The following is a 12,412-nucleotide window of genomic DNA, read 5'->3' on the forward strand; positions in this document are numbered from 1 at the left end:
AAGCTCTGACCAAACAGGAGAGCCCTCTCACATCATTCCATAGGGGAAACAGTAGCAGTAGAAAAGGGGACCATGACAGCAGCTGGAAATACAAACCTAATAGCCGATCAGTTAAGAGTTGGCAAAAAAAATCTTGCTTCCCAATATAGAAGTCTGAGATGTCAAAACACAGGAAAGAATACAAGGTAAGCGATCACTATGCCAATGTTCCCCTATTCTATTATCATACACAAAAAAAGGCTTTTTTTTTTGTTCAAGCATAAGCTAACTCTTGTTTTTCAGCATCCCCAAAACCCAGAAAGACTATTTCAGGATCATTTCAGTCCTTACAACCAATTCAGATTTTCTCCACGCCCCTCTTTACATTTAAGAAGCATTTTTAGACTCGTGAAGAAGTTAAACTAAAAAGACTTGGAGCTGGCTGGCACTGGATCTGTGGGACATAGCAGCCTCTCAAAGAAGCCACTCCTATATCCCCTGCCACACATACCCAATATGCTATTCTACTGCTTATCTATGCACTTGCTCCTCTACCACCAACAGCCATTCACATTTCATCAACATTTTCCTATGGCTACTGAAAAATACCATGCATGGTCCTGGAAAATTATAGGAAACACATGCCCAAAGAGCAAAGGAGCAGAGAGGACAGTGAGCAAAACTACACACATCTACTTAACTACACAAAGAGAGAAGTTCTAACTAAGACAATACATAGAACTTCTAGAAAAAGAAGTCTCTGTAAAGGTAAGGTCACAGAAAGCTCAAGCAATTCAAATTATTCTAAACATACTCTTAGCATTTCCAATAGCACTCAAATACTGAGTTTATTGTACAACAACTAAATTTTGAAGTGTCAGAGGCTTTATTCTTGTTTCCCCGGTATCTTGCTGCAATTGAACTGGTAGATAAATATTCAAGATCTAAAAATTCTTAATAATGAGAGAAATTAATGGAGTGATTTTAATAGTCCTGCCTATATTTATATGGATATGCAGTTTTAATTTGCTTTCATTCTAATTAAAACATTTCCTTTGCTATTCTACATCCAATTTCTAAGTTAGATTTCAAATTTTTCTTTTCATTGGGATGCAAACATTTTAGAAACACAAACAAATGTCATTTGAAACTGAAAAACAAAGACTATCACCCATAAGCAGAAACAAACACACAATTAGGCATTTATCTATACATATATAAAAAAAAGTTTACACAAACTGGAAAACAAACCCCAGGGTCTAGACAGGGTTTAACACTTAAAATGCATTACAATAAATTTATTCTGGGAGAAGCACAAAAACTGCAGCAGCATTACTCATTGCCCCAGGCTGACAAACATGTTATACAACCAAGGTTAGCCAGACTCACCTCCCCTCATTGATTTTTGCTCTGTCCCCATGGCAGGTGAAGTTCTCGATGTAGCCCAGGCTGCAGTTGATCCGTGTCCAGTCGGGCTGGCACACAGCGATGAAGTGAGGACGCAGTCTCCCTATGGAGTACTTGGCAATGTCTGTCAGTGACTGGCTAGCAGCTGCCCCAAAAATGAAGGTCCCAATGGCTTTGTAGATAGTGGCTATGTAGTTATTTCTAACAAACGAATTTGAGTGCAAATTATTATAAAAGACTGAGAGAGTCTCTCCTAGGATTATCTGAAAGAGAAATAAGGACAACAAGTTAAAGACAATAACTTCAAAACAAAAGTATTATGCTATTCTTATTAATACTCACATACACATTTTCAGAAATTATTTTTACAAAGATTAAGCTGCAAATTTAGGTTTTCCAAGAGTCAGCAGTAACCATGTCCAAACATTATAAACACTTTCACACAGAAGAGAAACACCGTTTTACTTTACCTCATGTTGAACTTAATCATATGATTTTCAGAATACTTATTAAAACAAAGCTCTCTTGAAATAACATTTAACCATATTACTTGGCATGACTCTAATTAGAAACATTTTCTCCTGTATAACTTCATTTTACATTGAGTCTTCTTGAACTAACTTTTGTGGAGTAAAATTTTTCAAAGCTTGTTAGGTTTTTCATGAAACCAGAAACCGTTCTGAAGGGTTGAGACTTTATATACAGATCTGAAAGGTCAGATGTTTCAAAAAAGAAATTTCCTATTCGTCATAGAAATTAAATCCTTTGAGGAGAAAAAAAGAACTAATGAGAGTAAGGAAAGACAAGTCTTACTGAGGTCTTTCCAAGGATTTTTCACCCTATATCTAAGGTATTATTTATCAAGCATTGACAACAAAGCAGACCTAGTTGTTTTCTCACAACTTCATCTTTTGCAGAAAGTAAGTTTTTCCTCATGCCAAATACAGAACTTCAGATAATTTGGATATTGAACCAGATGGTCCTATTCTATACAGGAAGGATCAATTCATACAGACAATCACATGTGCGGGGGACTGAATGTATATATGTAAAGTTACCTTGAAAAATCATGTAAAAATTAAAATTATGGCTCTGTCTGTCACTTGAGAGTGCCGGATCCTGGATCCCAGCAAAGCAGAGCTTTGGTGAATGAAGCCATTACTTAAACACTGCCACCCAGACACAAAGAGTGACAGCTTGTCAGAGGCTTTGCACGTGAAGGCAAACAGACAATACCATCAGATATGTGACACTGAAGCTTTGCACCCTCCACCAAACCCTAACATGGACTGAAGCAGAGAAATACCAGAACATGGACTAAAGCTGAGAAAGTTTTCTGTACTTTTTCAGTAAAGTACATAGACACCTAATCCAGAAAGTAACCTCTTCAGGAAGATGGCTGAGCACAAATAGCTACGACAGGTAAATAATGAATCCCTTTCAAAGAACATTGCTGCAAAACCTGCAAGAAGGTCACTTATCTCGGGTAACAAAAAATTAGTTGATGTCAGTGCAATTACTACACTGGACAGACATCAAAGAATATTCATTTTCAATAATCTGACTAAGCACTGAGTAATGGACACTAGTATTTGCTTTTACCATCTGACTATGAAGCAATCTTGACAGAAAAGCCTGATTTTACAACTAAAAGATAGTCTCTGATGTTGCAAACAAAACTTTGTTGAGCAAAATATTCATATGGGCTTAAATGGAGACTGCATTAACTCAAAGGGAATACATCCATTAAAAAACTATATTTAGTGGAGTCTTTTCTCACTCAGGAAGTCCTTGAGCTGCAAATGGCTGGTAGCTGGTACTGAGGGCAACACATCAATCTTTCCATGCTCTATTCTGCTCATGCTCATCCTCACTCAGCTGTTTTAACTGCTCTAGAAATGAGATAAACTATATGGGCTTTGGTTGTGATCAAGCATTGATGCTCTCAGGTAATATTGACTACTCAAAGGTAGTAACAGGGTGAAAAAAAAATTGTCTTATCTTAAAGGCAGGATGTTTAGTGTAAACCACTTGCCAGTTAACAGAACACACAAACTTCCCCTCACCCAAAATTTCATCTGCTTCAGAAGCATTTTTGTAAGTTTTTGAAGCAGCTTTTCCAAGAAGAGGGAAACCAGACAAGTTACACAAGTTCCAATTCTCAGAACATATTTCTAGACTTGCAAAAAAAAAAAAAAAATCCACCTAAGAGCAAATATGAGCTGCAAGTTGACCTTTATGTTGGTCAACCTTGATAAAAATTCATACAGGTCCTATGCAAGGCAGAGTTAGATTATCATAATATCCCTCCTGACTTAAACCCACTAGCCCAGACAAACAGCAGGTCAATACTGACGATTACATTTAACCGTGCCTTTTCATTTTTGGCTCCTAAATATACTTGGATAAATGTTTATAGACCTAAAAATCTTATTTGGCTTAAAAAAGTTTTAACTCTGTTCAAAGTGTGGCTCTGATGAGTTTGGATGCTGCCCAACAGAACCATCAGTGGAGACTGGAGCTTTATAGCATATCTGGAAAGGGATCTTGAGGCACCTGTTGAAGGGCCATGGTAAGAGGAGCAGTGCAGTCTCATCAGACTTAGGACATGAAATGGTTAACTGAAGAGGTCCAACTGTCCCTTCTGCTTATGAGGACACGTCTCAGCTACATTTTGCCTCAGCACTGATATTCTTCCAAGAGCCATTTGCACTCCATGTAGTCAAGGAAAGCTGCTGTTTTCTGCCAAGCTAAGGAATTTCACCAGCTGATCCTGGCTCAGACAAGCCACAAGAGGTGGCAACAGACAGGGTAACAGTAGGACCTTAACTCTTGTCCATACACAGTAAGTATTAGGTTAGTTCAGGTGACAGCATATAACACAGTATTTGGGATAGAGAGCCACGATATGCTTGAGATAGTTCAGCTGAGCTAGGAGCTGTGGGCAGAGAGAGATCACAAATTGGTAGTCACAGAGAATCTGTCCAGCTCACTGATCTAGTGTGAAGAGGAGGAAAGAAGAAAAGTACCCTATTTTCAGCCAGGTTAGGTGCAGTGTGAATGAGCCCCTGCAGTACATTAAATACAAATTGGCCCAGAGTTTTATCCTGACCTTCAGGGAAATATCCAGGGAAAAACTCCACACCTACTTATGATTTTTATTTTAGTTATGCTTTTGGTAACATTTGACTGGAAGCCATAATAGTTCTCTTAAATAGATTGGTATCTGTTGTTACACTTTCACACACAGAAGTATTCCCAAAGATTCTGTGTCGATAAAAAATGCTGACTTAACAGGTCACACACACTGATATTCTGGAAAGTAGCAAGTCCTGAAATAAAAAGACTTGTAACAGGCACAACATATTTGTGTTATTTTCAACAAATCTGGTAAAATTATTTATCTCTCAGATTATAGAATTAACCCACCATAGTTCTAAGGTTATAAGGTATTATTTTTCTGTTCTATAATTCTAGCTGTTTGACTCCAGCTAAAGAAAACCTTTTCGTTATTCTTGCCAGACCACCATTTCTACTGCTTTAGCACCAGGCCTAAGGACATTATTTTAAGTTTGAAAAATCTTACAGAATACAGTTTTGTACATCTGTATTACCAGATTAGCCCTCCTCCCTCTTCCCCACCCCCCACTGAAATCAAAAGCAATGAAGAAAAGTTTAACTTACAACAATTACACTGAAAGGAATAATTATTCCTGCTAACAATTTATAAGAAATGGTGTCCTCTTTGTATGGATACCGGATGGATTCATCACTACAGAAAACGCCTCTCTGGAAGGGGGTACGTCGTGAACTGAGAATTGCAAAAGGCAAGCCAGCTGGCAAAAAGGAATACAAAATACATTACAAAACCAAAACAAACTGGCGATGATCACACCCCCACATTTCCAAAGAGAAGTGCATAAAGAGGAATGGGCATGCAGCAAGTTAGAAGGTTATGCACTTCCCTTGGCCAATGACTACTGCCTTGACTTTGTAGCTTCCAGGAAGGATTGCTGAATGAAGGAGAGCAGGGCAGGATTCCTCTCATCCTCATGTTTATGGCACTTCAAGTATGGAAGCATGCCAAAACCATGACTGAGTGAATAGTTCAGTGACAACCACTGAGGTGCTCAATCTTCTGCTACTGGCACAATTTTATAATATTTCTTTATATTCCAGTGAGCAACAGTTGCCCCTGTACACCTTCTCTGGACAGCTTTACACAAGTCAGAAGAGCATAAATTGCATTTTATGAAAGCAGAAAAGGAGGTGCTTTTCAGGGAGTACAAGTGGAGAGGGAGTTTTTGGGAATATGGAGAAAATTAAATTACACATGCATGCGATCCCCTCACTTCCTCACACATTGGACATCTTTCTAGAACAACAGGGTCACTGCACAAGTCCTACAGCCTCAAGGCATGGAGATTTTATTCCCACCTCTTCCACCAAAGAGGATGCCTTTGGCTCAATCGAATACCTACAGGACAGAATTAAGGTGCACAATGCTGCACGCTATCGCACATCAAGGTACCACAACACAAATCAAAACTAGTAATTTGAACAGTAAAGGTTTTTAAAAAACCTCAAAGTAGGATTGCAAATTACCACAAACTAATAGAATCCCATATCTAAATCCTGTTCCTCCATCCTTAATGCACATATAACATCTGCACAATCTGTTTGTGTACAGGGATGAATACTCTTGGAAAAATGGCTGTATGAAAAACAAACAGTGGAGGACTACAAAGAATGTTTAACAAAACAATAAATAATCTTCTTCACCTTAGGCATGTAGAGCCCAGTAGCACAAAAGCCCTCGACTTTATGCTCAAAATTCAGCTGTGTTGCACATAAAATGCATAATAGTTTAAAGTTACACAACAAAAATTAACTGGAGGAGACACTCCCATCTGACAGTAAGGGATCAGAAAGAAAAACAGTCTCCATCCTTCCTCCCCAGCAGAAATAAATGTTGTTATAGTCTCAGCTCTCTCCTCAGGACCTCTGTGCCAAAGCATAGCCTACCTCTTCCTTTTCAGATACACAGCTAGCCCCAAATAAGCATGTGCAAATAAAAGTGAAGATGCAATGAGCAGAAGGAAAAATGAATAAAAAACGATACCAACCAAGAATCAAGAGAAAGGTTAGGGAAGAGACCTAGGATCCTTTCCAATCCTCTTCCCTCTTTTCCTCCACCCATGAAGTCCTCCTCACTAAACTAAGCCTGACTCCTGGGACCATCACAAATGATACAACTGGAATTTTACCAATGATTTGCTATCAGTTTTGTTCTGCACACCATAAAGTACTTATAGGAATACTCCAGTTTGAAAACAAAAGATCAAATAACAAACTAAGGGCTGAAAAGGTGAACATTTCACTGAAGTGAATTCTGGTGAATGATCTTACTCCTTGATCAGGCTATTATAGGTCTATCATGTGGGCCCATGTATTGCAGCTAAGCCTGTTGTGAAGACCCATGTACCTTCTGTAGTCCTGAAACCAATAGCATGCAAAACCTCCCCTCCGAAAGTGGCAGAAAAAGACCACTGTCATTGTCAAGAAGGGTTGTTTCCAATTCTATGCCAGCAGGATTAGAGATGACACAGCTCTGGAAGCCATCCAAGCACACCAACAAAGCAGGACAGCAAGATGGGCTAAGAGCCAAGCCAGAGCCTCACCAAACACTGCACTATTCAGATACCAGCCAGCATAGAGCCTGGGAGCTACACTCTGCAGTATAGTGCAAAAACACAGCCTTTCTACTAGGAATAAAACTCCTCTCCCTTCCTCTTAATAGGAAGAATATCAGGAGTTGGAAAAACACTGCAGACCAGACCTCATTTTTTCACACCCTTTGTGCTGGTATTGCTACAGATGTCATGATACACCATCAATTGTTTAGTATTTAGCTGACTTGGGTCAAGGATGAGGCAGAAGCATGTGCAGCCATGGTGAGGGAAGGTGACTTGTCAACATAATCCTGTGGTGTTTCCAACACCATTTATCCTACAAAATATATATCAAATGAAAACTTCAGTTGCTCTGCACACATACTAACACCAATATTCAAGACTGAGCATTAGAGGAAAAGTATTATTTGGACCTCCAAATGTAGAGATAAGAGTTTCTTAATTATTTACATGGTTACTTCTTTAGAGTTTGTAGTTTTGATTATCGTGGTAAAGCAGGTGTTCACAAAATTAAGTTCAGCCCAAAAATACCTTATCACAGCTTCAGCACACTACCACAAACACCTGTGGTTATAGTCAGATAGTGTCACTGACATCAAATCAATAGCTCTGCACCATTTTAAAGACCTGCACTGTGAATAATGGTGTCATGGTACCTTACTCATTTCCTTTAACCCACACTTGGAAATTTTCAGAATGATGGGGTTATCCAGGGGGGAAGCTTTTTTAAATGTAGTATCCATATTTCCCATAAAATTACATTTTAAAAACCAGTGGTGTGTGGATCACAGGAATGAAGTCATGAAGTCCCTCCTATAGTGAGGATCTGTGTTCTTCCATGCTGAGTGAAGCTGCCTGAAATGTATGTGCTCATTCTTCAACAATATTGAGATTATGATGTAATTAGCCTGTAATTGCACCTTCCTGTATCCAGATGACAGAAACAAAATGTCAAATAACTCCAGGTTTGTTTTTGTTTTGTAAGCAAGTACAAACAGCTAAAATAAAATTATTGTCTTCTCTTTCATTATTTCTTTCCACCTTCTTTACTCTGAGTCTTAAAAGTTCTGGATGTCTATGTGGTAACCATTAAATGGAAGAGCTATGCACTGAAATACAATACAGTAAACATAAAGGTTTCTTCAGTTTCCCCCAAATGCACAACAGACTCAAGAAGTAATTCCACCAGCCATTTATCTTAGCTGTTCTCAGCACCCTTCACTCTTGAAAGGACATATGCTCCATGAACGCTTGAGAGAAAATTTTTATTTCTAAAAAACAGATTACAGTAAAACTGATCAGATTAACTTAATTGTTAAACAGTAAACTGAAGTCACAAAACTACAACATCTGTAATTTACCTCTGGCTCAAACCAAGGCAGTCATTAGCCTGAAAATCCATGCCAGTAGGGGCTTTTGACATCTTTTTGGTTAAAGTATTCTCCAATGTCAATACCTAATCCCTCAGAACACGCTCCCTGAAGCAGGTTTCATTTACTTATTTTTAACACGCATGGATTGACTTCACTATTATTAACTGGTGGGAAAGAGCAGAAAAGTAAAAGTCAAACCAGAGGGGCACCACGTGTTTCTGGCATGTGAAGCCAATAAGAGAACCTTCTTACAATACTGAGGGTTCTGTTTTGTTTTAAATAAATCAGCGAATTCTGCTTTTGTGAGTTTTCAAGGTGTTTTCATTTCTAAAATCAAATCAAAATTATTTCAAATATATAGCTTAAATATTTTCTGCAGTGGAAGTTTGTCTTTAAGACAATAAAGGGACAGGAAAAAATAGTTTAGCTTTTTTATTACTGCAAGCAGAACAAAATAGCAGAAGAACTGTTGTAAGTGACAAAGAGGCAAAGCTTCTTACTATATCAAGTAAAACAATAGGGTTTTCCTATAGCTGTGATAGACATGTTCCTTTTCCACCCTGACAGATATCATAATTACAGAAGACAGGGATATGTTTTTGTATTACAGCAGCAATTTTATAAGAATGGAAGCTCCTGGTACAGGTGGACAGGATATGACTGAAGATCCCAAAATGATACTTGTCTCTATAATGGTACCACCATCACTAGTGTCAATGTCTTCAATATCACTGATATAATTGAGGAAACAATATTTACTCTAGTATAGGAAATGGTGAACTTTGACAGTAGATTTATTCACATATTCATCTAAAGCAGTTTCTCAATAGAAAGTAGCAAAGATTCAACAGCAAATCACTGTGAGAAGAAATCCTGCTCATCTGCCACAGTCACATTGCCATATTCAGTAAAAGACAGGTCCTACAATATCCTACAAATACCCATTTTGCTCAGTTTTCCCTGGAAGCAGAAGCTTTTACATAAGAAGTGGGGACAGCAGAGCAGCAGTAAAGGCTCTCTACTGAATACTTCTCTTATGACAATACCAAAAAGCTTCCCTGATATACACTTCATCTTCTAAGCTAGTTGTAACACAGTGAAGAAATTACCTAAAGGGAAAATGACGACATGTATGTGAGGAGGAATTATAAGGTTGTGAAGAGGTTCCCTGTAGGGTAATCTCAAGGATAAAGCCAACAAGCTGGTGTTATGCAGTGCATATGCATTCTTAATGAATAACTCGCAGATGTAGTGCTGACAGAGCTGGCAATTCTTTGATACAGTGGCAGATCAAGGCCAGCCAGTTCTGCCTGCAAAACAACCCTTAAGGACTGAGGCAAGAGAACATATGGGGATTTGAGCAGTAATAAGTTCAGTCATGCATTTGGAGGTTAAACAACTCTGTTGAGTTGGGAGCTTGTTAATTCAAAATAGCAGGGGGAAAATAATGTGCTTCCTGTGGCTGTTGTATATCAGTATAATAGCATGACCATTAGACAAGTATTTTCAAAGGCATTAACACTTCTAACCATTTGCCAAGAAATTTCTTCCGAAACAGTATTCAGTCAGAATTGGCAAATGCATTTGGGTTTAATTCATATGTCTTAAGTGCAGACAGAGAAGGACTGGTAGGATATATTCTTCATTATCTCAAAAACAAGAGTTTGGTTTTGCATAGTTCAGCAGAGTCTAAGGGCTGTAAATCAGCCAAGTGCATACACAGTAGATATTAGAAAAAAGAGCAATACTGATCCAACCATGAATTAAGGAACTACAAACACAGGCTCTGAAATGTTTCAATCAGGATACTTGGAGAAGAAACACAAGTAGCTCAACCAATAAGACCACATATTTTAAACAATTACTGTACCCTTGTCCAAAAGTCTGACTCATACAGTCATAATGAATTCATACTACATAATGAATTCGTTTACCTCAAACTGGAGTGATTTATGTTAGGTTTTTTCCATAAATATCGTGCATAACACAGGTCTATTCCTTTCCAAATTTCTAATCTTGGTTAGGTTTCTTCACTGGGTATTAAGCTGTTCTCTTCACTGAAGCTGGACATCACCACTCTGAAGAGAGAACATCAGATCATACACTCCCCTCAAGTTGTCCTTCCCACTCTCCTCAGGAAGGATATCACTTGGCATTTATCCACACTGCATTTCACCAGCTATGTTACCACCATCTTTTGTATTTATTGCTCTGAGTTCCCTACTTTGCTGGTTCACTGCACACACTCCCTTTCCTCCAGGGCATTTATGACTACACTGAACAGAGCAGGCTCCCAGAGAGCTCTACTTGACATCCTCCTTCCTTGCAAAGGACAAGGAGCACTTCTGCCGCTCACTTCTCACAGTTACGTGAATTATTTGTTCATTTAAGGATTCTTTCTCCAATCTCATAACTATTTAGTTTCTTAATATTTGGTTGAAGTAAACATTTGAATATACACATCTAAATAATGAGATTTTCTAAAAAATTGCTGCTTTAGCTGAGTTCTCTATCTTCCTCATTTATCACAGGGATTAGGATAATAACAGATGAGACTGACATCAGGAAACAGTGGGTATGTTTCTGACAAAGTCGCTTTCAACATCTGTGCTTAAGTAGTGGGTAGTAATCTTTCTCTAGAGTTGAGAAACAAAACTAAGTTTAAAAGACTTTGTTGTCTTCTCTCCCAGCACCTCAAAAAAACTTGTCACCACTTTTGTGCTGCTATTTACTGCCAACTTCACTGCTGTAGCTTTAAACTAGAAGTGATACCTAGACTTATTTTTTTTAAAGTGTAAGTAATATTTTGAGGTTTAAGTCTTCTTACATCAGAAGTTCAGATAGAAAGTAGAAGTGAACATTCTTCCCAAATATGCTGTATATATTTTATTACTAATTCCATCAGCAAAAACATCCACAGTATTCATTACAACGTTAGAAATACTGCCTGGAAAAATATGTTTTTCAAAAGCTTAGATAAAACTTCTGAGCTGATATTACTGCACACATTTTGTGAAAGTTGGATAGGGTGTCAAACCTCTTTGCAGATTAAATTAAGACTTTGGCTTCTCCTCAGTATAAGAACAGTGCTACTTTCTCAGAGGAGTTTTAGAGTTCAGGAGAGCACCTACCAAGAAATGAACCATCACTCCACAGTTCACTAAGATCAGTGGTTCCATTTTTTGACATTCAGCCCTCCCCTGAAAGGGTGTGTAAAACACATCTTTTAGCATGAGCATTTTCCTTGCACAAGGCAGAAGAGAAAGAGGTACAGTGATGTGAGCCAGATGAAGGGAAACAGAGGAGGCAGCACAAAAAGGAACACTCTCAGTCTTACTTTCACCGTTGTTTGTCTCTGGTTCCTAGTGGAGTTGCTTCCCTTTTTTGACACCCTCTCCAGTCTCTGGTCTAAGTCCTACACGTCAACAGTACATTATTAGTAACTGTGTGTTAACAGACTTGAGAGAAGGAAAAGTCTATGCCATAGACTGGTTGGGTTTAGGTTTTTTCCTTAAATTACAAGACTTAAATAAGTCCCTCTACCTACATTTCCCACACTTTACCCTTTTGTATACTTTACTAAATAATACTTTAAAAATCCCTCTATACCAATGTGACTGCTTGGGTTTCTCATAGCTATGACCAAGCTTCACTCAGCATTTTAAAAGCTCTTGTCTGAAGTTCGCCCCACTGCCAAAATGCCAATTGTCTTGGTCAAACACTCTGTAGGTTTTCCATCACTGTATTAAGAAATGTACTTGAAAAGTTAAGGAAAGTACAGTACCAAGTCCACAGGCCTAACAAGCAAGTTGCTCCAATTTATTTACTTAAAATTCAACTGCACTTATAAGAGTGATCTGTACACGTAACAGGGCCAAATGGTGCTCCTCAGACCTTTCCTCACCTGATTTCATGCCCAGCAGAACACCCACACCATGGACAAGTCAAAAAGTGAAGCCA

At 38.3% G+C, this 12,412-nt stretch overlaps 1 protein-coding gene across 2 annotated transcripts in view; it reads right to left on the bottom strand.

The window, feature by feature from the left end:
- The window catches only part of PLPP1 (phospholipid phosphatase 1), a 61,922-nt gene that overhangs the window by 28,375 nt on the left and 21,135 nt on the right, over positions 1-12,412 (bottom strand). Inside the window, exons 2-3 of one of the 2 annotated variants that reach the window (XM_063422036.1) lie at positions 5,071-5,222; positions 1,369-1,649 (exon numbers count right to left, since the gene is read on the bottom strand). In XM_063422036.1, the coding sequence (XP_063278106.1) occupies positions 1,369-1,649; positions 5,071-5,222 (433 nt within the window). The remainder of the gene's footprint in view (positions 1-1,368; positions 1,650-5,070; positions 5,223-12,412) is intronic. The other variant, XM_063422035.1, reaches the window with a different exon arrangement.

The sequence above is a fragment of the Prinia subflava genome, chromosome Z (assembly GCF_021018805.1).
Source record: "Prinia subflava isolate CZ2003 ecotype Zambia chromosome Z, Cam_Psub_1.2, whole genome shotgun sequence".
NCBI lineage: Eukaryota > Metazoa > Chordata > Aves > Passeriformes > Cisticolidae > Prinia > Prinia subflava.